The sequence below is a fragment of the Panicum virgatum genome, chromosome 9K (genome assembly GCF_016808335.1).
Source record: "Panicum virgatum strain AP13 chromosome 9K, P.virgatum_v5, whole genome shotgun sequence".
Classification (NCBI taxonomy): domain Eukaryota; kingdom Viridiplantae; phylum Streptophyta; class Magnoliopsida; order Poales; family Poaceae; genus Panicum; species Panicum virgatum.
In genome coordinates, this window is record NC_053144.1 from 6,275,057 (window position 1) to 6,298,634 (window position 23,578).

Consider the following 23,578-nt stretch of genomic DNA (forward strand, 5'->3'; position numbering starts at 1 on the left):
CTTGAATCTAGTTTTCAGGTATTTGGAGCCAAATACCTGTGATTCAGTTGATACTGAACCCCAGCTTGTTTGTAAAATGTTCGCACATCGCCCTCTGATCTCTGCTTTGCTGTGTGTACAACAGCTCGCTTTCCGTTGGATCCAGATAGTCTTTGGCGACACGGATTTGCCGCAAAACAGCGTACGTTAAGCTCAAGTTGCCATCGCTTGGAAGTAAAAGAAACACCAGTACACCAGTATGTTATGCGCTGGTTGAGCGAGTCTGAATCTTGACCTCTTGAGCACGTCAGCTGCAGAAGGAGGTAGCGATCACCAACTCTTGGTCTCCAGCTCTATCTGGCAGAAGCCACTGGACTACGTGCTTTCCTCGTCTTCACATGCTCATTCCGATGATTCCAGCTGTACTGTAGCTATATCTCTTACCTCCTCTCGTCAACGATATGATCTTCCCTTTGATTGACACACGTACGGTAACGAACTTAAGTCTTAAGAAGAACTACAACTGAGAAGATGGAAAACACCGGGGTGATTAATTTCTTTTTTGAGGAGAATTTGCACTGACACGGTGTAACGAACATGGCACCATTTATGCCATTTCGAGTGATTTTGGTGATCGAATGACAACACAACACTTGGACTAATATGATTGTTAAGATGATCATTCTCAGGCTTTTAGGTTCAAGTGATGACAAAGAGAAAGAAAAAATAGGCGTAGCAAGGTCCGAAGGGCAGCCCCTACGGGGGTTCCGCTACCCGGTTAGCGGACAGGGGTCGAGGGGGAGCCGCCCCTCGCGGGTCTCAGGGCAGCGCCCTGAAAGCTCTTCGGTCAGTAGCACCGGAAGAACCGACGCTATGGGCATCGGAGCATCCGATGGTAGTCGGAAGAACCGACGCCATGGTACTTTGGTGCAGAAGGGAGTCGAAGCCAAGTCAGCCTATAGGCACCGGTTGAACCGACGGGTCAAAAAGGGGCATCGGTGCATTGGCCGTCCTTTGTACCAGAGACGATGTCAGATGCCCAGGAGAAGTGTCTTCAGCACCGGTTCAACCGATCGGGCATCGGTGCATACCACCGGTGTAATGACGTTAGCGTCCAGGAGAAGATTCCTTCAGCACCGGTTGAACCGGTGAGGCATCGGTGCAAAGCATCGGTTCAACCGGTGGTCTCTGCGTCAGCCATCAGGAGTCCAACGGCTACTTCATGTTATGAGTGACCGGATGAACCGACGCTACCCTGCCAAGAGGCATCGGTTCTTCCGGTGGTACGCAGATTTTCAGCTAACCGTTGGAGCAACGGCTACAAGACTTGGTGGCCTATATATACGCCTCACCCCGGCCATTTGAAGATTGCTGGAGTTGCTGGACATCCCACACACACCCAAGAACATCTCCAAGCCATACAAAAGCATCAAGATCATATCCTTAGCCCTTAGCACACTTTGAGAGTGTTGTGTAAAGGATTAGCTCTTAGTGAGTGAGTTTGCAAGGCTTAGAGCCTTTGTGCTGTGGTTCATTAGTGAACCAAAACAAGAGCTTGGTGCGCCGGCACCTTGGAGCGTGGAGCTCGCCGGCAACGTCATCGACCCTCCGACTTGGTGTGGAGCGGCGACGACACCTTTGTGCGGGGGACGTGGAGACCCCCATCCTTTGTGGAGAAGCTCCTTAGTGGAACCCGGGGCCAAGGTGACCGTGATTGTGTTCACGGAAGAGACTTGGTGGCCGAGTAGCAATACTCTTAGTGAGTGCTACAACAACGTGGATGTAGGTGTGCCTTTGTGGCTAACCGAACCACGGGATAAACACCCGCGTCAAGAGTTTGCTATCTCCTATCCCGCTCTTTAAGCTTCCGCATCTCTTTCTAGTAATTTGTATGCCTTTACTTTCATAGAATAGTTTCTTGATAGGAAAGGCTATAGGTTGCTAAACTCTTTTGGGATAGGGGTTTTACACTAGAACAACCTAGTTGCACATCTAGATAGCTTGTTTTAGTTTAAGCTTTGTGCAAACTAGTTGGAGCCATAGGTCTACGTTTTTATTAGTGCCTAATTCACCCCCTCCCCCTCTTAGGCTAGAGCACCCGATCACTATCAATTGGTATCAGAGCCGGGACTCACTTGTCTCACAAACAAAGCCAATTCTATTGGCAAATTTGTGTTTACCGGCTCATTAGATCGGTAGGCTTCACCGCCTAGTGAGTTAGCTCTTTTAAGGGAAGGGATGGATTCTCTAGGACCTCCTCCACGTTTCGATGGCACGGGCTTCCAACGATGGAAGATTCTAATGCAATCACACCTCCAAGCAAAGGGCCTAAATGTTTGGAGAGTTACGAGTGAAGGAACTAAAAGCACTAATCAACAAGAGAGGCAATACAATGCTATAGCCAAGTGTGCTATTTTAACCTCTCTTGGTGAAAATGTGTTCAATCGTGTATTTGCTTGTGAAAATGCAAATGATTTATGGAAAACTATTAGTGAGAACCATGAAGGCACAAAAGATGTTGCAAATGAAAAATATCATGTTCTCATTGATAAACTTAATAGTTTCAAGCAACTTGATCATGAAAATGCCGAAACTATGTACTCACGGTTGAATATTCTTGTGAATGAGGTTAATTCTTTAGATGTGAAGAAAATTGAAGATTTGGAACTCATTCGCAAGATCCTTCACTCACTTAGAAGGCCGGACTATGATTTGGTGACAACAATTCTTTATGAGAAAGATCTCACCACAATGACACCAAATAAAGTCCTAAACAAGGTGATAGCCCATGAGCTACGTCATGATATCAAGCCAAGAGCGCCACCTTCTTCACCAACACAAAGTGCACTTGCATGCAAGCAAGTCCAAAAGTTGAAGAAGATGGCCATCAAAGATAGCTCAAGTGATGAGGAAGAAGAGGAAGCAAAAAGCTCCTCAAGTGATGATCAAGAGCCAATGCACCCCAACCTCTACGAGCATGTAAAGAAGATGAACAAATGCTTAAAGGAAATCAACTCAATGGGGTATTTGGTCTTCCTCAAAGATGAGCCTCACCATCAACTTATGAAGGTTGAGAAGAAGTTCAAGAAGAACAAGCAAATGAAGGAGAAGAAGCTCAAGCATGAATCATTTGCCATATTTGGCGAATGGGTTAGTGGTGGTGAAGAATCAAGTGCTAGCTCAAGCGATGAATCAAGCAAGAGATTCACCACCCACACCAACTTCGGATCATCATCAAACACTTGCCTTATGGCCAAAGGTATGGATAGCGATGTAAGTGATGATGACTCCGATTCTCCTTCAATTGATGAACTTCTTGACCTTTTTCATGAGCATCAAAAAGTCATTAAGAAACAATCAAAAGAAATTAAAAATCTTAGTGCTCTCAAAGATCTAAATGCTTCTCTTGCTACAAACTTTGAAAATTTGAGGTGCAAATTCAATTTGCTTAGCAAGGAGCATGAAGAGCTCAAACTAAAATTTGAGAGCATTAATGATACTAATGACTCTTTGGAAATGAAGCAAACTATCCCTTGTGCAATTCCTATCTCTAGGGTAGATGCTTCAACTTCTTGCATTGATTTAATTGATAATTCTTGCTCTAACCCTTGCAATGAGAAATGCAATGAGAATGTTGTTGTAGAATCATGTGATGATCTCATTGCCAAGGAGAATGATGAGCTCAAGCAAGAAGTGGAAAGGCTCATGAAGGACTTGTATAGATTGAAGGGCAAAAGCATGAAGAGCAATGTCCAACCTTCTCAAGATAACCGTGAGAACATGGTGAAGAAGCTTGAGAAGGGGTGTAAGGATCGATGGACCAAGAGGGGGGGTGAATTGGGCCTTTTTCAAATTCTAAAACAAAGTAAAGCAACCTTAACCTATGCAATGCTAGTAGGGGACCAATTCACCAACCGGATAACTAAGCTTCAAACACAAGCTAAGAGAGCTAAAACAAAGTAAAGCCTATCAAGGTAGAGCTAAGTTATGATCTCTAAGTCAAGCACATGAGTAAATTGCATGAAAGAAAATGCTTGAATAAAAGGAATGGACAAGAGACAACCGGATTTTTTTCCCGTGGTATCGATGTGTTGGCACACACCCCTAATCCACGTTGTGACACTCACAAAGAGTATTGTCACCTCCCAAGTCACCGAGACGAGGGCGCTCACTAAGAGTCTCCGTTCACCATCCCGGCGTGGTGGAGATCAAGCCACGTACAATCTTCTTCTCCGGGCTCCCACAATCCTTGGCAAGCTCCGCGAGAAAACACCTCGATCACCAAGATCACCTAGGTGATGCCAATCACCAAGAGTAACAAGCTAAGGCCTTCACTTGAGCAAGAACCGATCACCAAGAGCGGATGCACACTAGCTTCTCTCTACTCAAGTCCTTAATCTTGCTTCTTGATTGATTGAATGCACAAGTATGTGAATGATGAAGCTCAAGGTGGCTCTTGACTATGGTATGAGTGTTTGGATGTTGCCTGGTGTCAAGAGTGGGCGAAATGACCCATTGGAGGGGTATATATAGGCAGCTCACACAAATAGAGCCGTTGGAGAAAAGCTGCCAGAAAACTGCGTAGCGCCGGTTAATCCGACGTACCCCCCATTGTCATCGTCGGTTTAACCGGTGAATGTAAACTGCCTCTTCTGAAAACTAGCCGTTACAACTGGGGCAGATTAACCGACGTAGCATCGGTTTAACCGGTGAGTGTAGTTGTCCACTGAACCACTGAAAAATCAAGTCTCTGGACAACTGCACCGACGTTAACTCAAACCTATCGTCGGTTTAACCGGTGAGTACAACTTTTGAATTCCTCTGAAAAAACCATCTCACTGGTCAATTGCACCGACGTCTTGATTCAAACGGCGTCGGTTAATCCGGTGAATAGAACTTGAATTTCCCTGGAAAAACCAACTCTGGACCAATGCACCGACGTTAAATTCAAACACGTCGGTTTAACCGGTGTATTGAATTTGTCCAGACTCTGCTGACTTCGTTTAACCGACGTATGGAAAATTGAGAGCGTCGGTTAAACCGGTGTATAGACTTTTTCTGATTTTGTCTTTTCTGATTTGAGTCTTGAATGAAATCCAAATATTCTTGAGATATAGTTTGAGAACCACTTATTTGAACTTCTAGAAACCTGAGTGACCATAGTGTGCATCCATTTTCAAATGACCATGTCCATGCTCAAGTTACTAAGCTTTAACCCCTCTTAATAGTGCGATCACTACAAAACTATAAAACCTATACTAACCTAAGTGTCCTTCTCAACCTTGTGACACTTAGGACTAGAAAGATCCTTAGCCTTGACATAAAATTGAGTTGAATACCGAGATCGCCTTTTTGAATAATGAAATTTGAGGGGCCTCTTTTGACATATGACCAAATGAGCGATAATGATCTTTTAAGCTGCACAAACTCATTAGTCACAATAATGGTTGTCATTAATCACCGAAACATACCTTGAGGGCCTAGATGCTTACAATCTCCCCCTTTTTGGTGATTGATGACAACACAAACATAAATAACGAGAGAGCGAGAAAGATAAAGCAGGATAAACACAAGCAAACTCGAAAAGAAGGACCAAAAAGCTCAACGGCTCAAACGAAATTCATAGATATGTCTCAAAGCACGGCATACTCAAGCGACAAACGTACATATCCATGAACTAACACCAAAAGAGATACAAAGAATCAAAAGAATCAAAGTCCTGATAACTACGAGCTCTCTCTAGCTCTACCCTCCCCCTAACTCTGGTGCTCCCCCTAACACCTCTCCCCCTTTGGCATCAAAGCACCAAAAGGCGAGCTACGGGTCGTGCTGTCGTGGTACGGCGACGAAGCGGTCCGGGTCGTCGTCGTCGGACGGAGAACTCTCACCCTCGGTGACAGACGGAAGCTGCTGGTCTGGGTCTGAGCTCACTGGGGGAGTAACTGTCGTGGAGGCTCTCGTGCTGGCACTGCCTGGTAGAGGATCCGTAGAAGTCGTAACCGGGTCAGCAGAAGAAGTATCAATATCTGAAGAGGTGACTGCTGAGGCTGCCGGCTGCGTCGACTGTGGAAGCAGGGACTCCTCTACTGCTCCTCCCCCTGAAGGTGCTGCCTGAAGTGAGGAGGGGAGGGCGACCGACTGAACCGCTGGCGGTGAGTCCTGAAAGAGTGTGGTCGCCGGCAGTGGTGAAAAGAGCGGACGACCGGCAGACCCAAAGAGTGCTGACATCGAGAACGTGGTCTCCGGTGTCGCTGAGGTAGCTGGAGCTGCAGTAGGGGCTGGAGGAGGAGGAGCTGGTGTGACGGCAAGCTGAGGTGCTCCAACACCCTGAAGGCCTGACTGTCCTGGCTGCTGCGGGGCGAGTCCGGTGTGAGAGTAAAGCTGTGAGATCATCCCGAACATCGCCATCATCCCCTGCTGCATCTGCTGAAACTGAGCGTCTGTCCTCTGTGAAACTCTGTCGATAAGCCCGACAAAACGCTCCTCGGTCGCAGCCCGCTCTCGGGCGGCCTCTCTCTGTATAGCAGCAATCTGGGCCTCATGGGCTCTCCAGGCCTCCTCCTGAGCAAGCCTGTCCTCTCTCTGCTGGGTCACGAGCTGCTGTAGTAGTGAAGTGAGCTCGGACGGCTGAGTCACCTGAGACTCAGAGACTGTAGCAGCTGCTGAAGTCGGAGGTGCTGACTGTCCTGAACCTCCTGCCTCGTGATCGTGACTGGCTGGGGCAGCTGAAGGAAAGTACTCAACGTCGTCGGAGGAGTCTGACTCAAGCTCAGACCAGTGAATCTCATCATCTCCCCCGGGAAGCTGTGCCTCTGCTGCTAGGAGTGCCTCATCCTCCTCTGCCACTCGTGCCTGAACCTCCGGTGACAGTCGAGCCATCGCTGCTCTATCTGCGTGTCTGCCCCTCCTCCTGTCCTGTGGAGCTGTGGGTCGGTAGACAGGGAACCTGGGAGCCTCGTCGTGACGGTAAGGAGCACTGATGGGTGACTCTGCTGGCACTATCATAGAGCATATGTAACTGATCCAGTGCGCATAGGGAAACTGTCGCACCACACCCATCCCGTCTGTGATCACATCCTCTATCTCAGCCAGAATAAAGTCAACTATGTCAAACGGCTCGTGAGTGAGGATGTGTAGAAGCAGGAGCTGCTGCAGTCCCGTAAACCCCTCTGGGTAGCCACTCCTCGGTAACAGAGTCCTCCGGAGTGCCATGTGAATAGCGTAAGCCTCTGGGGTCAGCAAGCTCGGCACTCTGGCGTAAGAGGCTGGGAACGGCTGGCGGAAACACTGAGTGATCACCTCGTGAGAAGGAGCAATCCCGCCAACCATCGCCCTGCGGGGTGGATCTGAGTCCCCGTAAACCCTCTCGTGCAGCGAGACGTCGACCAGGTCAACTCCAAGAATACCAGCAATGGTCGCCCTCGACAAACCAAAGTCCTGCCCTCCAAACATGAAGTGTACAGCTCTGCGCTCGGGGGCCATCCAAGCTGTAGCGTAGAACACTCTGACCCAGTCCTCGATATAACGGTTCTGCTCCATCTCTAGCAGTCTAGGCAGACCTCTGAAATGAGCAAAGTGTGCTCTCACATCTGCTCCCCCTGCGGCTGTCCTCAGTGAGACCCAGTCAAGAACCCTGTGCTGAAAGATCCGGTGGCCCCGCCTCTGGTAGGTCTCGTAGAAACTGGCCTGTAGCAAAGTCCAGAACCTCCTGTCGACTCTGCTGTCTCGGGTCACCGGGAACCAGACCTCCTCGTCAACACTCCACCTGAGTCTCTTGACCTTGGCCGCATTGGCTCGGGTCAAGTTCTGGAGCAGCACACCTGGCTCCAGACGCACAACAGTGTCCATACGGAACACTGCGCGCTCGGCCTCTAGGGCCTCGGCTCTACGAGCTGCTGCTGCTGCAGCTGTGGACCTGCGAGGCTCCTGTGGCTGGTGACCTCCTCGCGTCCTCGGTCCAGTGCGACGCTCGGTCGCTGGTGAAGTCTCTGCTGCTGGGGATGTCTGCCGAGTGCGGCCAGACCGTCGTAGAGTCGGTGACTCCTGTGTGCTCTGCCCCTGAGACTGCTCGGACTGCTCTGCCTCTGAATCTGAATCTGCAGCTGTATCTGACTGATCTGACTCTGCTGCTGCTGCTGTCGCGGCTCTGGTGGCCCTGGCACCTCTCACTCTGCCCATGCCCCTGCCTCTGCCTCTGCCTCTGGGGTCCTCCCTGATCTGAAACGGACGAGCACGGCCTGATGCCTGCTCCTCGGCGGCCTTGGCCACCATCTCGGCCCTCTCGGCCTCCTTCTCTGCACGAGTCCGCTTGCGAGCGGGCTTCTCGACCACAACTTCTTTTCCCTTTCTCTTTTCGCGACCCATCTCGAACAAGCAAATTGTCGAGCACCTGGTGAGCGCTGATCGGGTGCTGCTGCGACGTGGGACTGCAGCTGCGGCGTGGGGCTGCGGCTGCGGCGTGGAGGCGTGGAGCACGGCGGCGCTCGGCAGTGGCGGCGTGGAGCGGCGTGGAGTAGCGTGGAGCGGCGGCGGCGGCGGCTACGCGCGCAGGCGGCGGCGCAGGCGCGCACGGGCGGCGCTGGGCGAGCGCGAGGGCGCGGCGGCGGCGACTTCGTCGTGCAGGCGAGCGGCGGCGCGGATGGCGCACGGCGGCGCGTGGGCTGTGGCGGAGCGGCGACGGTGGTCTTGCAGGCGAGCGGCGGCGCGGAGGGCGCACGGCGGCGGTTCGAGATGGAGGGACGCGGGTGAAACAGAGAAGGAAGAGAGGCGGCGGCTCGAGCAAGACTCATATATGACAGACGGGCCCCACGAATTTCCTTAACACCGGTTAATCCGATGACTAGGTTTAGAACACCGGTCGATTTCATCGGTGCAGTTCACCCGACACTCAGCACAAAATCCTTCTGAACGCCGGTTGATCCGACGATACCAAAAGTGTACTCGTCGGTTGATTGATCAAAACACCGGTTGATTGCTAGGTCTGATTTGCATTTACTATCACCGGTTGATCCGATGCTCTGACTTTTGTATAAGCCGGTTGAACGCCTGTAACTTGACTGAGCTGAGACAAAACTTAGTAACGCCGGTTAAACCGATGATGATGCTCCATTGAACGTCGGTTTAACCGGTGAAGCCAAAAACCCCACACTCAGCTCACTCTTCTATGCTAAGTCCAATAAACTTATAAAATTCAAATAAACTCAAGTTAATGGACTTGCATAGGCGACTTTACCCCTCAAAATAAATAGGATAGCACACTTGCTTAAGTAAATTTCTTTTCAAACACAAGGAAAAGCCGCAAGAGAGACAAAACGCCAAATAAAATGTATGAGCCATGTCATAGGAATATTGAAGATAGAAAGCTTCAAACTCATCATGACATTGCTCACTAGGCAATAACGCACCTAACACTTTGCTCTTTTCACTTTTCATGAATTAAGATCTTGTATATGAAAACAAGTCTCATTTTCATCAAGTGATCTCCTTTGTGACCCTTACGCATGCAATGATGATGCAAACTACAACCACATGCGAAAGTATAGTAAACATGAAGTGCACATCTAGATGACAAGAAATGCATAACAATAAATTAAGATCTACTTGTCAAGTTTGAACCCACGGGAAGCTTCTTCATGATGAGCCTTTCTACAAGCCTAGAGGAAAAACAAGTGGACCACCACCTCTAGCTAAACCCTTGCTCATCACTATCTTACCATGGTTAGACAAGTGTCCTATATGTATGCATTTTTCTATATGACATGGCAACTTACATGACGTTTGCCGCATCTAACACATTTAGCTCATTTCTTAGCCTAACAAAGGTACTCTCGTCTAAAGGTTTTGTGAATATATCCGCCAATTGCTCCTCGGATCTCACACCTTGAAGGGAAATGTCCCCCTTGGCTTCGTGATCACGCAAGAAGTGATGGCGAATATCAATGTGCTTTGTGCGAGAGTGTTGAACTGGATTCTTGGCAATTTTTACGGCACTTTCATTGTCACAAAGGAGTGGGATCCTATCTAGTTTCACACCAAAGTCCAAAAGGGTTTGCTTCATATATAGGATTTGGGCACAACATGCACCGGCCGCTATATATTCCGCTTCCGCGGTGGACAAAGCCACGGAATTTTGCTTCTTACTCGACCAAGAAACTAGAGAACGCCCAAGCAAGTGGCAACCCCCGGAGGTACTCTTGCGATCCACACGGCTTCCGGCAAAATCCGAATCCGAGTATCCCAAGAGATCTAAACTAGCGCCTTTGGGGTACCACAAGCCTATGCTAGGAGTGTGCTTGAGATACCGAAGGATCCTATTCACAGCCGAAAGGTGTGACTTCTTTGGGTTAGCTTGAAAGCGGGCACACAAGCACACACTAAACATTATATCGGGCCTAGATGCGGTAAGGTAAAGCAAAGGCCCTATCATAGAACGATAGAGAGATTGATCAATCGGTTTACCGTCCACATCCAAGTCGAGATGCCCATTGGTTGCCATGGGTGTCTTGATTGGCTTGCACTCATCCATCTTGAACTTCTTCAAGATATCTTTAGTATATTTTTCTTGATGGATGAATGTCCCTTCCTTCATTTGTTTGACTTGAAAACCAAGGAAGAAGGTCAATTCGCCAATCATGGACATCTCGAATTCCCTAGACATCATGGTAGCAAACTCATGGCTTAGTAAATCATTAGTTGAGCCAAAGATAATATCGTCAACATAAATTTGACAAATAAAAAGATCCCCGTTGACGTCTTTTGTGAACAACGTGGTGTCCACCCTCCCGATCTTGAAGCCTTGCATGATTAGGAAGTCACGAAGCCTCTCATACCAAGCCCTTGGAGCTTGTTTGAGCCCATAGAGTGCCTTGTGCAACCTATAAACATGGTTAGGATTCCTCGGATCTTCAAACCCGGGAGGTTGCTCAACATAAACAAGTTCGTTAATAACACCATTTAAGAATGCACTTTTCACATCCATTTGATACAACTTAATGTTATGATGTGAAGAGTAAGCAAGAAGGATACGGATAGCTTCAAGTCTTGCGACCGGAGCAAAAGTTTCACCAAAATCCAAACCTTCGACTTGAGAAAACCCTTTTGCCACAAGTCTTGCTTTGTTGCGTACCACCACCCCATGTTCATCTTGCTTGTTCCGGAAGACCCACTTGGTGCCGATGATGTTCTTGTCTTTTGGAGGAGCTTCGAGGACCCAAACTTCATTGCGGGTGAAGTTGTTCAACTCATCTTGCATGGCCATCACCCAATCCGAGTCCTCAAGCGCTTCCTCTATGCTAGTGGGTTCAATACAAGAAACAAACGAGTGATGTTCGCAAAATGAAGCATGTTTAGAGCGAGTTCTTACTCCCTTTGATGGACTACCAATGATTTGACCAATTGGATGATCCTTGGAGATGCGACCATGCTTCACTAGCGGTACTTGCGTGGATGCTTGTTGGGGTGGATCATGGGTGACTTGTGCTTGTGGTGGAACGTTTTGCTCTTCTTGTTCTTGGACTTGGGGTGTTGGCGTTGGCACATCTTCTTGAGGTTGTGTATCATCTTTTTCTTGATCTTTATCCATTTGGGGCGCCGTGGAGGTGCTTGGTGTAGATGAGGAAGATCCTCCCCCTTGATCATTGTCTTCATGCACCTCTTCCGGCTTGATATCCCCAATGGACATCTTCTTCAAAGCTTCATCAATCTCCTCATCACCTACATTTTCATAGCCAACAACCTCCTCTTGGGAGCCATTAGATTCATCAAACTCCACATCACATGTTTCTTCAACTAACCCGGAGGTTTGATTGAATACTCTATATGCTTTGGAGTTTGATGCATAACCAAGAAAGAAACCTTCATCACATCTACTTTCAAACTTACCGAGCCTTTTCTTCTTATAGATGAAGCATTTGCAACCAAAGACTCGAAAGTATGATATATTTGGTTTCTTCCCGGCGATGAGCTCATATGGAGTTTTCTTGAGGAGTCGGTGAGGATATACTCGGTTGGATGCATGACACGCCGTGTTGATTGCTTCCGCCCAAAACTTCTCGGACGTGCCATAATCATCCAACATTGCTCTAGCTAGGGTGATGAGAGTCTTGTTCTTTCTTTCCACCACTCCATTTTGTTGAGGCGTGTAGGTGGCGGAAAACTCATGCTTGATGCCCTCTTCATCGCACCATTCTTCAATCTTCATGTTCTTGAACTCGGTGCCGTTGTCACTCCGGATCTTCACAATTGGGGAGTTGTACTCCCTTTGAGCTCTTCTTGCAAATGTCTTGAAGAGTTCCGGAGTTTCACCCTTATCGCCTAGAAACATAACCCAAGTGTAACGTGAAAAATCATCAACAATTACTAGGCAATAGAGGTTACCACCAATGCTCTTGTATGTAGTTGGACCAAAGAGATCCATGTGAAGTAGCTCGAGCGGCTTGGAGGTAGACAACATCGTCTTGATGGGATGATGTGTTGCAACTTGCTTCCCGGCTTGACATGCTTTACATAGCTTGTTCTTGTCAAAGGTGACGTCCTTCAAGCCGGTGATCATCCCTCTCTTGTGGGCTTTCTTGAGGTTGCTCATGCCAATATGAGCAATTCTTCTATGCCAAAGCCACCCAAGAGAAGACTTGGTGAAGAGGCATGTCATGGTGCTTGTTTGCTTTGAAGAGAAATCCACCAAGTAAATGTTGCCATGCCTAAACCCCGTGAATACCAATGACTTGTCTTTTTCATGAGTTACTACAACACCATTCTTGTCAAAGGCACACGTTAGTCCAAGATCACACAATTGAGCAATTGAAATAAGATTAAAACTAAGTGCTTCTACAAACAAAACATTAGAAATAGATAAATCTTTAGAAATTGCTATTCTACCCAAACCTAAAACTTTTCCCCTTGAGTTATCACCATAGGTGACGTGTTCATGATCGCCGGGGTCTTCAAGGGAGGTGAACATGCTATCATTGCCGGTCATGTGTTGAGAGCAACCGCTATCAAGTACCCAATGTTTTCCACCGGCTTTGTAGTTCACCTACACACATGAGAATTCACTTTTGAGTTTTAGGAACCCAAACAAGCTTTGGGCCTTGCACATGTGTGACAAGAGCTTTTGGGACCCAAAGTTGCTTGGGGAGCTTCTTCTTTGACTCCTTAGTGAGTTTGCCAATGAATTTGGCCTTCACCTTGCCCTTCACTTTACTCAAGAGAAAATGGTTATTTTCAAACATTGAAGAGTAATTCTTGGGTAATTTAGGAAGAGGACGTGATGGTAAAGTGCACTCCCTAGTGTGGTGCCCGGTGACTTGGCAATGTTGGCAATATGATCCAACTTCCTTGATGAAGCTAATCTTGATCTCCGGAGAAGGAGTAGTGCCTTGATTTGGCTCCGGAAATGAACCAAGACCTCTCTTGCCATAGTCACGTGCATTGTTGAAGAGAATTTCCTTGTGATGTATTCTCCTCTTGAGAGCTTCTCCACACTACTCTTGAGGCTTGCAACTTGATCCATCAATTCCTTTTCCCTAGAAGGTGCAAGCTCGGGCAAAGCATTAGTAGCATTTGCATTAATGAGTAGGTCATCACATGAAGTAGAAACATTGACCTTCTCAATAGTTTCATGAGCAAAGTTCTCAAGACTTGGGTCAATTGCTTCATAGGCAAATTCAAGTTCTTGATACTTGTGAGCCAACTCCCTATGCTCTTGTTTAAGCTTTTTGTGGCTCTCTTCAACTTGCTTAGCAAGTACAAGTGACTCATTGTGCTTTTTGAGCAAGTCATTGTACTTGCCAAGCAAATCGGAGTGGGCAAGCTCTAACTTGGCACGAGTGCTCTCAAGAACCTTGACTTTGCCATTTTCTCTCTTGATGACGGATGTATACTCATTAATGAGATTAGCAAACTCATTAGGGTCAAGCTCATCATCACTATCATTTTCACTCTCACATACCTTAGAGTTACCTTTGGCCATGAGGCACATTGGAGGTGGAGGTAGTGATGGTTCTTCATTTGTGAGAGCGATGGTGACTATGTCTTCTTCATCACTTGATTCTTCGCTTGATGAGACATCGGTCACCCACTCTTGCTTTTCCACCAAGAAGCTTCTCTTGGTGTGCCCTTTCTTCTTTGGGAAGAGCTTGGTCTTCTTGTCATGGCTCTTTTTCTTCCCAAGTCTCTTGTTTTTGTTCTTCCTTTCTTCTTCTTCATCATCGCTTGAATCATGGCGATGCTTGCTCTTGTGATCCTTGTTTCTTTTGTCCGGCTTGGGGCAATTTGGACGGATGTGACCTTTTTCTCCACAATTGTAGCAAATTTTGTTCTTGACATCCATTGGCCGGAACATTCCCTTCTTAGAGTCAAAGTTGAACCCCTTCTTGTTGATCTTGTCATTCAAGCGGGTGAACTTTCTCATCATAAGAGCAAGCTCTCCATCATCTTCAACATCGGATGAGCTTTCATGATGATCATCTTCTTCATTGCTTGAGCTTGAATCTTGCTTGATCATCTTGAGCTTGCGGGCTTTGTTTGCCTTGGTCTTTAGAGCAATTGATTTGCTTGAAGTTGGCTCTTCGGTCATACCAAGGATACTCATTTCATGGGCGCGAATTTCGCCCACAAGCTCTCCCACTTCCATTGTATCAAGATTCTCCTTTTGAAGCATAGCATTGATAATGTTGTACTTGGGCTTCGGAAGGAGCATGAGAATCTTGCGGTTGATGGAGCCACTGTCAATTTTGGAAACTTCAAGAGCATTAATGTCCTTGACAATGACATTCAAGCGAGAGTACATATCATTGCAATTTTCATGAGCTAGCATTTTAAAGGAATCATACTTAGCTCTAAACAAGTGATATTTTTGTTCACGGACTTTTGTGGAGCCTTCATGAATTTCAATTAGCTCTTTCCATATATCACTTGCTAAGTCCATGCCATTTACTCTAGCAAAGACTTCCTCACTAATGGCTTCGAAAATTGCATTTCTAGCCTTTGCATTCCATTTTAATTGCTCGGCGGTGGGAGTTCCGGTGAATCCGGTCTTAGTGGCCAACCACACTTCGGGGGCAATCGCATCAAGGTATGCGGCCATGCGAACTTTCCAATAAGCAAAGTTCTTGCCCTCGAAGTGAGGCGGCGAACCACCCATCTTGGCCATAGCTCTAGGCGGTGAAGCCTAATGATCCAAAAGAGCAACGAGGCTCTGATACCAATTGTAAGGATCGATGGACCAAGAGGGGGGGTGAATTGGGCCTTTTTCAAATTCTAAAACAAAGTAAAGCAACCTTAACCTATGCAATGCTAGTAGGGGACCAATTCACCAACCGGATAACTAAGCTTCAAACACAAGCTAAGAGAGCTAAAACAAAGTAAAGCCTATCAAGGTAGAGCTAAGTTATGATCTCTAAGTCAAGCACATGAGTAAATTGCATGAAAGAAAATGCTTGAATAAAAGGAATGGACAAGAGACAACCGGATTTTTTCCCGTGGTATCGATGTGTTGGCACACACCCCTAATCCACGTTGTGACACTCACAAAGAGTATTGTCACCTCCCAAGTCACCGAGACGAGGGCGCTCACTAAGAGTCTCCGTTCACCATCCCGGCGTGGTGGAGATCAAGCCACGTACAATCTTCTTCTCCGGGCTCCCACAATCCTTGGCAAGCTCCGCGAGAAAACACCTCGATCACCAAGATCACCTAGGTGATGCCAATCACCAAGAGTAACAAGCTAAGGCCTTCACTTGAGCAAGAACCGATCACCAAGAGCGGATGCACACTAGCTTCTCTCTACTCAAGTCCTTAATCTTGCTTCTTGATTGATTGAATGCACAAGTATGTGAATGATGAAGCTCAAGGTGGCTCTTGACTATGGTATGAGTGTTTGGATGTTGCCTGGTGTCAAGAGTGGGCGAAATGACCCATTGGAGGGGTATATATAGGCAGCTCACACAAATAGAGCCGTTGGAGAAAAGCTGCCAGAAAACTGCGTAGCGCCGGTTAATCCGACGTACCCCCCATTGTCATCGTCGGTTTAACCGGTGAATGTAAACTGCCTCTTCTGAAAACTAGCCGTTACAACTGGGGCAGATTAACCGACGTAGCATCGGTTTAACCGGTGAGTGTAGTTGTCCACTGAACCACTGAAAAATCAAGTCTCTGGACAACTGCACCGACGTTAACTCAAACCTATCGTCGGTTTAACCGGTGAGTACAACTTTTGAATTCCTCTGAAAAAACCATCTCACTGGTCAATTGCACCGACGTCTTGATTCAAACGGCGTCGGTTAATCCGGTGAATAGAACTTGAATTTCCCTGGAAAAACCAACTCTGGACCAATGCACCGACGTTAAATTCAAACACGTCGGTTTAACCGGTGTATTGAATTTGTCCAGACTCTGCTGACTTCGTTTAACCGACGTATGGAAAATTGAGAGCGTCGGTTAAACCGGTGTATAGACTTTTTCTGATTTTGTCTTTTCTGATTTGAGTCTTGAATGAAATCCAAATATTCTTGAGATATAGTTTGAGAACCACTTATTTGAACTTCTAGAAACCTGAGTGACCATAGTGTGCATCCATTTTCAAATGACCATGTCCATGCTCAAGTTACTAAGCTTTAACCCCTCTTAATAGTGCGATCACTACAAAACTATAAAACCTATACTAACCTAAGTGTCCTTCTCAACCTTGTGACACTTAGGACTAGAAAGATCCTTAGCCTTGACATAAAATTGAGTTGAATACCGAGATCGCCTTTTTGAATAATGAAATTTGAGGGGCCTCTTTTGACATATGACCAAATGAGCGATAATGATCTTTTAAGCTGCACAAACTCATTAGTCACAATAATGGTTGTCATTAATCACCGAAACATACCTTGAGGGCCTAGATGCTTACAAGGGGTCCACCGTGACTTGCTCTAAGTGCCACAAAGAAGGCCACAAGTCCAACAAGTGTCCTCAACCAAGAAAGAAGCTTTCGGATGAGAAGAACAAGAAGAAGCTAACAATCAAGAGTTCTCTCATCTACACCAAGCCCAACCGGAGGAACAAAAGCAATAGCATCTCCTATGTGATCAAGAAGAAAACAAATGGCAAGGTGGTTGCCCACAAGGTTGGGAAGCAAGAAAGGAGTTGGAACCGCCCCATTTGGGTGCCCAAGGATGTCATCATCAATATGAAGGGGCCTCAAATGGTGTGGGTTCCAAAGGAGATTTGAAGCCCATGGAATAGCTTCGGGGGATTTAGAGGCTTAGCTCACAAGTTGAAGTGAAGGTTCAAACCAAAGAAGCTAAGCTCACAACTTGGACATTTGATTGCCCAAGTCCCCCATAAGGTAATGGTAGCTAAAAGTTTCAATTCAAGCAGCATGTAGCTCCATTGCTCTTGCTAGGTTGTTTCCATTGCATCACCTAGTGTTATATATGGTGGGTTGCTTGTGTCATGACTCTAACCCATGAGCAACCTACATGGTTTGATAAGTGTGTAGAAAGCTACACAAGGTTACCCTTCATGGTACATGCATCTCATAAGGTATGTATTTCATATGTGTACCATGAACACAAGCTATAGGGTAAACTTCCTAATTGTGTCGAAATTAATGTGCATACATTTGCTTGGTGATTCAAACACTAAATGCACACTTTTAGGGGGAGTTCATCCTATAGGTTGTGATTTTTGAGACTAACATGTTTTCTAGCTTATCTTTTGTAGTCTCACGTGGAGTTAACACTCTAAGAGAATGTTTCTCACGATCAATGTGAATAAACAACTCTACAAGAGTGATTAGATAAATTGTGCTTCATGCATATTGAGTCATGCTCTATTGAACTTAAATGCTCATATCAAAGTTCATAGGCTATGTACTCATACATTTGCTTAACCTTGGTGTACCAAGTGCTTCTTGTTTAAAGACTTTCAATTGATTGCAAGTCACTTTCTTTTAGTACATGCAAGGTAAACAAAGAAACCCCCGGAGGTATGTAAGGTTCTAAACTAATTAAATTGGTATCTTTGTCATATCCTATTTACTTTAGAGCTACCTCCGTGCATGATATGATCTAAGCTTTCTAATTATTACTTCTAGTTGTGCACTTGATTTTCACATTATCATTTTGTGCACATACTTATGGAAAGCTTAGCTCATGTCATGCTAGTTTCGTGATTTTGTGATCCACCATAGTATAGTTTTCATTTGGTATCTTCATTGATATCATACAATTGGATCATGAATCATAAACTAACTCCCTAGGCTACTAATCTTCTCTTGAGCTATATTGTTTTGCAAGACCTTGTTTTTAGGAACAAGACCTTTTAGGTGATTTGATTCCAAAGGGGGAGAAATGTGGATCAAAGCAAGGTATTTTTCTCAAGGAAAAGAAGTATATCCCAAAGGGGGAGAAATACCTAAGTGAATCAAGTCATGAGGGAGAAGTATCAACATAAGGGGAGGTTCAAAGGGGGAATCATGGTTTTAGGGGGAGGCCAAGTCATTATTGGATGATGGTAAACATCCAAGCAAGCGTAAGCGGTTCTCAATTGATTTCAATGGGTATCTAGTGGTTAAATTTGTCAATTTTTGCAAATCTATGCTTGCTTTGATTGTGTTGTCATCAATCACCAAAAAGGGGGAGATTGTAACGAACATGGCACCATTTATGCCATTTCGAGTGATTTTGGTGATCGAATGACAACACAACACTTGGACTAATATGATTGTTAAGATGATCATTCTCAGGCTTTTAGGTTCAAGTGATGACAAAGAGAAAGAAAAAATAGGCGTAGCAAGGTCCGAAGGGCAGCCCCTACGGGGGTTCCGCTACCCGGTTAGCGGACAGGGGTCGAGGGGGAGCCGCCCCTCGCGGGTCTCAGGGCAGCGCCCTGAAAGCTCTTCGGTCAGTAGCACCGGAAGAACCGACGCTATGGGCATCGGAGCATCCGATGGTAGTCGGAAGAACCGACGCCATGGTACTTTGGTGCAGAAGGGAGTCGAAGCCAAGTCAGCCTATAGGCACCGGTTGAACCGACGGGTCAAAAAGGGGCATCGGTGCATTGGCCGTCCTTTGTACCAGAGACGATGTCAGATGCCCAGGAGAAGTGTCTTCAGCACCGGTTCAACCGATCGGGCATCGGTGCATACCACCGGTGTAATGACGTTAGCGTCCAGGAGAAGATTCCTTCAGCACCGGTTGAACCGGTGAGGCATCGGTGCAAAGCATCGGTTCAACCGGTGGTCTCTGCGTCAGCCATCAGGAGTCCAACGGCTACTTCATGTTATGAGTGACCGGATGAACCGACGCTACCCTGCCAAGAGGCATCGGTTCTTCCGGTGGTACGCAGATTTTCAGCTAACCGTTGGAGCAACGGCTACAAGACTTGGTGGCCTATATATACGCCTCACCCCGGCCATTTGAAGATTGCTGGAGTTGCTGGACATCCCACACACACCCAAGAACATCTCCAAGCCATACAAAAGCATCAAGATCATATCCTTAGCCCTTAGCACACTTTGAGAGTGTTGTGTAAAGGATTAGCTCTTAGTGAGTGAGTTTGCAAGGCTTAGAGCCTTTGTGCTGTGGTTCATTAGTGAACCAAAACAAGAGCTTGGTGCGCCGGCACCTTGGAGCGTGGAGCTCGCCGGCAACGTCATCGACCCTCCGACTTGGTGTGGAGCGGCGACGACACCTTTGTGCGGGGGACGTGGAGACCCCCATCCTTTGTGGAGAAGCTCCTTAGTGGAACCCGGGGCCAAGGTGACCGTGATTGTGTTCACGGAAGAGACTTGGTGGCCGAGTAGCAATACTCTTAGTGAGTGCTACAACAACGTGGATGTAGGTGTGCCTTTGTGGCTAACCGAACCACGGGATAAACACCCGCGTCAAGAGTTTGCTATCTCCTATCCCGCTCTTTAAGCTTCCGCATCTCTTTCTAGTAATTTGTATGCCTTTACTTTCATAGAATAGTTTCTTGATAGGAAAGGCTATAGGTTGCTAAACTCTTTTGGGATAGGGGTTTTACACTAGAACAACCTAGTTGCACATCTAGATAGCTTGTTTTAGTTTAAGCTTTGTGCAAACTAGTTGGAGCCATAGGTCTACGTTTTTATTAGTGCCTAATTCACCCCCTCCCCCTCTTAGGCTAGAGCACCCGATCACTATCACACGGATCAACACCAAAAAGCCTTTCTTCAAGTTATTATTTTTGTACATCTCGATCAACTCGAGATCTTCTTTCTCTCTACGCTTACTCCAAACTCTTCCTATGTACCACATCCTCTCTTCCCGCCGCCACGCCGGGGCGATCGATCTCTCGATCTTCGCCGGGGAGCACAGTCTCGGACGAGCTGAGCTCCTTGGTAGCTCGCTGACGACACCGGCCAAGAGCAGAACCCGATCGAGCTCACGATCTGAGTCCAGAGACCAGAAAGCTAGCGATCTTTGATCTTTCAGGAGCTAGGATCGGTAGAAAGGTTCATCCTTCAGGCTGATCGACGGGCCGCTCAGAACGCGCAGCAGTAGTAGATGAACCGCCTCCACGCGTTCTTCCTCTTCCTGGCGCTGGCGGCCGCCGACACGGCCGCGGCTGCGGCGGCCTCCTTCTCGGCCAGCGGCACCGGCCCGTCCGTCGTCCTCAGCATCTCCCACATGACGTGCACGTCGCGGTACTCGCACGTCCGCACCTCCTTCCTCAGCTTCCTCAGGCCTGCATTCATCAACCCATCCGTCGATCAGAAAACAAGCTCGATCAAAGTACATAGAAAGAACAGCAGCGGCAGCGGCAGCGGCTGAGAACTACTAGTAGATCGGATCATCGGAGGGGCAGGGATCGAGTTCGAAGCGGCGGGTAATAACGTACCGGTCTTTCGTCGGAGGCCGAGGCGCGCGGCGAGGCCGAGCCAGACCCTCTTCACCGGCACGGCGGCTCTGTCCATGCACATCTTCCTCGCTCGATCTCCTGCTTTCTTCCCCTCCGCTGAATGATCCTCGGCTTCTCCTCTTCTAGCTCTCGCCGCTCTCACTCTACCCCCGGCGAATCCCCGGTCACTCGCTGCCTCCGCCGCAACAGATCGAGAATTCGAGAAGCCCTGAAGCGGAAGAAATTAAACCAACCCCTACTCCTGTCAGCTGCCGCCTTGCCAGTCGAGCTTGAGCCGTGGCCAGCTCGGTCGTGGCCGCGACCTTTTATAGCCGAGGCGGTAGCGGCGCGGGGGAGGGGGGGAGAGTGGTGGGGAGACAAGGGAGATGCGCGTGCGATCCGGGCCCGGGCCCGTCGGCGCGGCGCTGTCGTCCGATTTGGACGCGCGAGCGGCACGGGTTGGTCGCTGTCCCGCCTCCCGCGGCCGCGCACCAGGTGTCGCTGTCCCCGGCCCGCGCGGGTTCCCCCGCGATCCGGGCTGCCGCGTGAGCGATCCGACGGCCGGGGCGCCGTGAGCTGGTAGCTGCTCGGCGGAAAACCGGAAGGCTTTGTTCCCAATTTTGCCTTTTCATCCGCCCGCCCCTCCGGGCGCCGGCGGAGGTGGAGCGAGGCCGTGAAACCGGCGGCGTGTGATCGATCACGTTCTGATGTTTACTCCAGCGCATGCTTTCTGGTGGAGGAGAGTGACGGGGACTGTGATCCAAGTCAACGGTCTGGCGAGGGAACCGATGTCATGCACGGCTACGCAAGCGCCACTCATCCGTCCCCACGGATTGTTAACACATAGATGTAGATCTTTTTTGGTCCCGATCGAAACGAGGCAGGTGAGGTGAATTTTTAGCTAGGGATAGGAATACCTGTTACTAGTTGAGGATTGATCAGTCACATGCCATTGCACTTTTGAGAAATCGTTAGTTTTCGTCACGAACAGGTGACAGGGCCAGGCCAGGCTCATATTTTAGTGATAGATAAATGGATGCATCATAAATGATTTGCGGTGGAAGTACAAAAATCACTTCGGGTTTCGTTAATCGTAGATATTATTATTCTCCAAAATATAATATTGTCACGGTTTGAGCACTTACCTTCTGCAACTTACCTCTTTACGATACCCCTCTGCACTTATTGACTAGCAAATCTTGTTATCCTATTAGCCTTGTAGATGAGTTCATTCGCTATGTTCTCCATCAAGATTGATCCCATTTTTCTTAAGTTTAGTATGCGTAAAGTACTCTTGTCGAAATGGATTTCCCCAGAACATAAATTTTGCGTTTCTCCGTTGAAATGGTGTTTTACCGTCGGGTTCTCCGAGGGGTATCCCGAGGAGAGTGGTTGTAGGCAGGGATTCGCCGGGATCAGAACGCGATGATGCAAGGAACACAGGGATTTAGACAGGTTCAAGCTGCCGGAGCGTAATACCCTACGTCTTGTGTAGTGGTTTGTATTATCCTTGGGTGTAGTTCGATGTGTCTCTTTTTCTGGAGAGGTCCCTGTTCGACCTTATATAATCTGGGGGAACAGGGTTACATAAAAAGTCCTAGTCGAGTTCCGTTAAGATCCTAGTCCGAGGAGTTCAGCTAGTGTCCATGTATGCCGACTAGTTCTACTCTTATTCGGATAGATACAATAAAGGTAGGGCATATCTATGTACTACTCCCTACTCTAGAATATTCTACGCCTGTGAGCAGTCCTCTCGGCCATCACGGTTGCATGTTAATATAGGTTGAGAATAGCCCTCAACGTGGCACTTACATCTTGGTGTACAAGTCAAGAAACAAAACAACAAACTAACAACCTTCCTAGATTACAAGCCGAGAGGATTATCCCGTATACAACCAACAGAATCTCAACAATACTCTTAACAGTGAGGAGAGTGTCGGGCGATCCCTCCGACAAACCTGCTGCTGTCTCTAGCTCAGCGCGACTGCAGTCACGCCAAACCGTCAGGCGACCTGCTAACGAATTGTTGTGCAGCTACTGAACTATGAAAACCGTTTAACCCGCCGGTTTCTAAACCGCCCAGCTAACTCCCGCACAGCTTGGGTTGAGTTTTAATCAAAAACCTGTGAAACCGAACCATGAACAGGGTGAGATCGATCACTTGGCCAGTGGCGCCGAGTGCGTCGCCCTCAGCCGTCGCCATCCCGCCCCCGATGTGAATACATGGCGCTGTAGCCGTGTGTGTGACAGCATGCACCGCGGCGCCGGCTGTCACTCACCTCGCCGGCCGGCTCGCAGTTGCCGGGTCTGTTGCGCCACCCTGGGCCTAAGGCAGGGTAAAAGCCGCTGGCCAGTTGCGCTTGCGCGCGCACGGCACCGAGGTGAACCCGCCTGCCTCGGACGCGCCCTGTCCGCGTCGGCGTCACGCGTGCTGCGTGTGTGAACAGTCATACCCCACTAGTCAAATTGGACTCCCACCGGCTCGTCCTTGATGCATTGATGCATCTGGTAAACAGAGTGCCAGAGCCCTACTGTCAATAGTGTTCTGAACGTTGTCTTTGACGACGCTGATTTGTCAGTTCACACCTTCAGATGGATGACAAGAAGTGTTCTGTCAGGTTCGTATCTTTCGCGTGTCTTTTTTTTCCCCCCATTTCTGTAGCGATGGAATATATGCTAGTGCGTCGAGTCATGAAAGACATTTTATCCTACCCACTGACCCAGATCGCCCTCGAGCTGATCTGAAGGA

The 23,578-nt window shown here is 47.8% G+C and overlaps 1 protein-coding gene across 1 annotated transcript; it reads right to left on the minus strand.

The window, feature by feature from the left end:
• Positions 1-20,133: 20,133 nt before the first annotated feature.
• Positions 20,134-21,144, minus strand: LOC120649671. The gene is made up of 2 exons (XM_039926530.1): positions 20,830-21,144; positions 20,134-20,676 (listed from the first exon to the last, which is right to left on the minus strand). The coding sequence occupies exons 1-2, from the start codon at positions 20,909-20,911 to the stop codon at positions 20,474-20,476; spliced, it is 285 nt and encodes a 94-aa protein (XP_039782464.1). The 5' UTR covers positions 20,912-21,144; the 3' UTR covers positions 20,134-20,473.
• Positions 21,145-23,578: the final 2,434 nt, after the last annotated feature.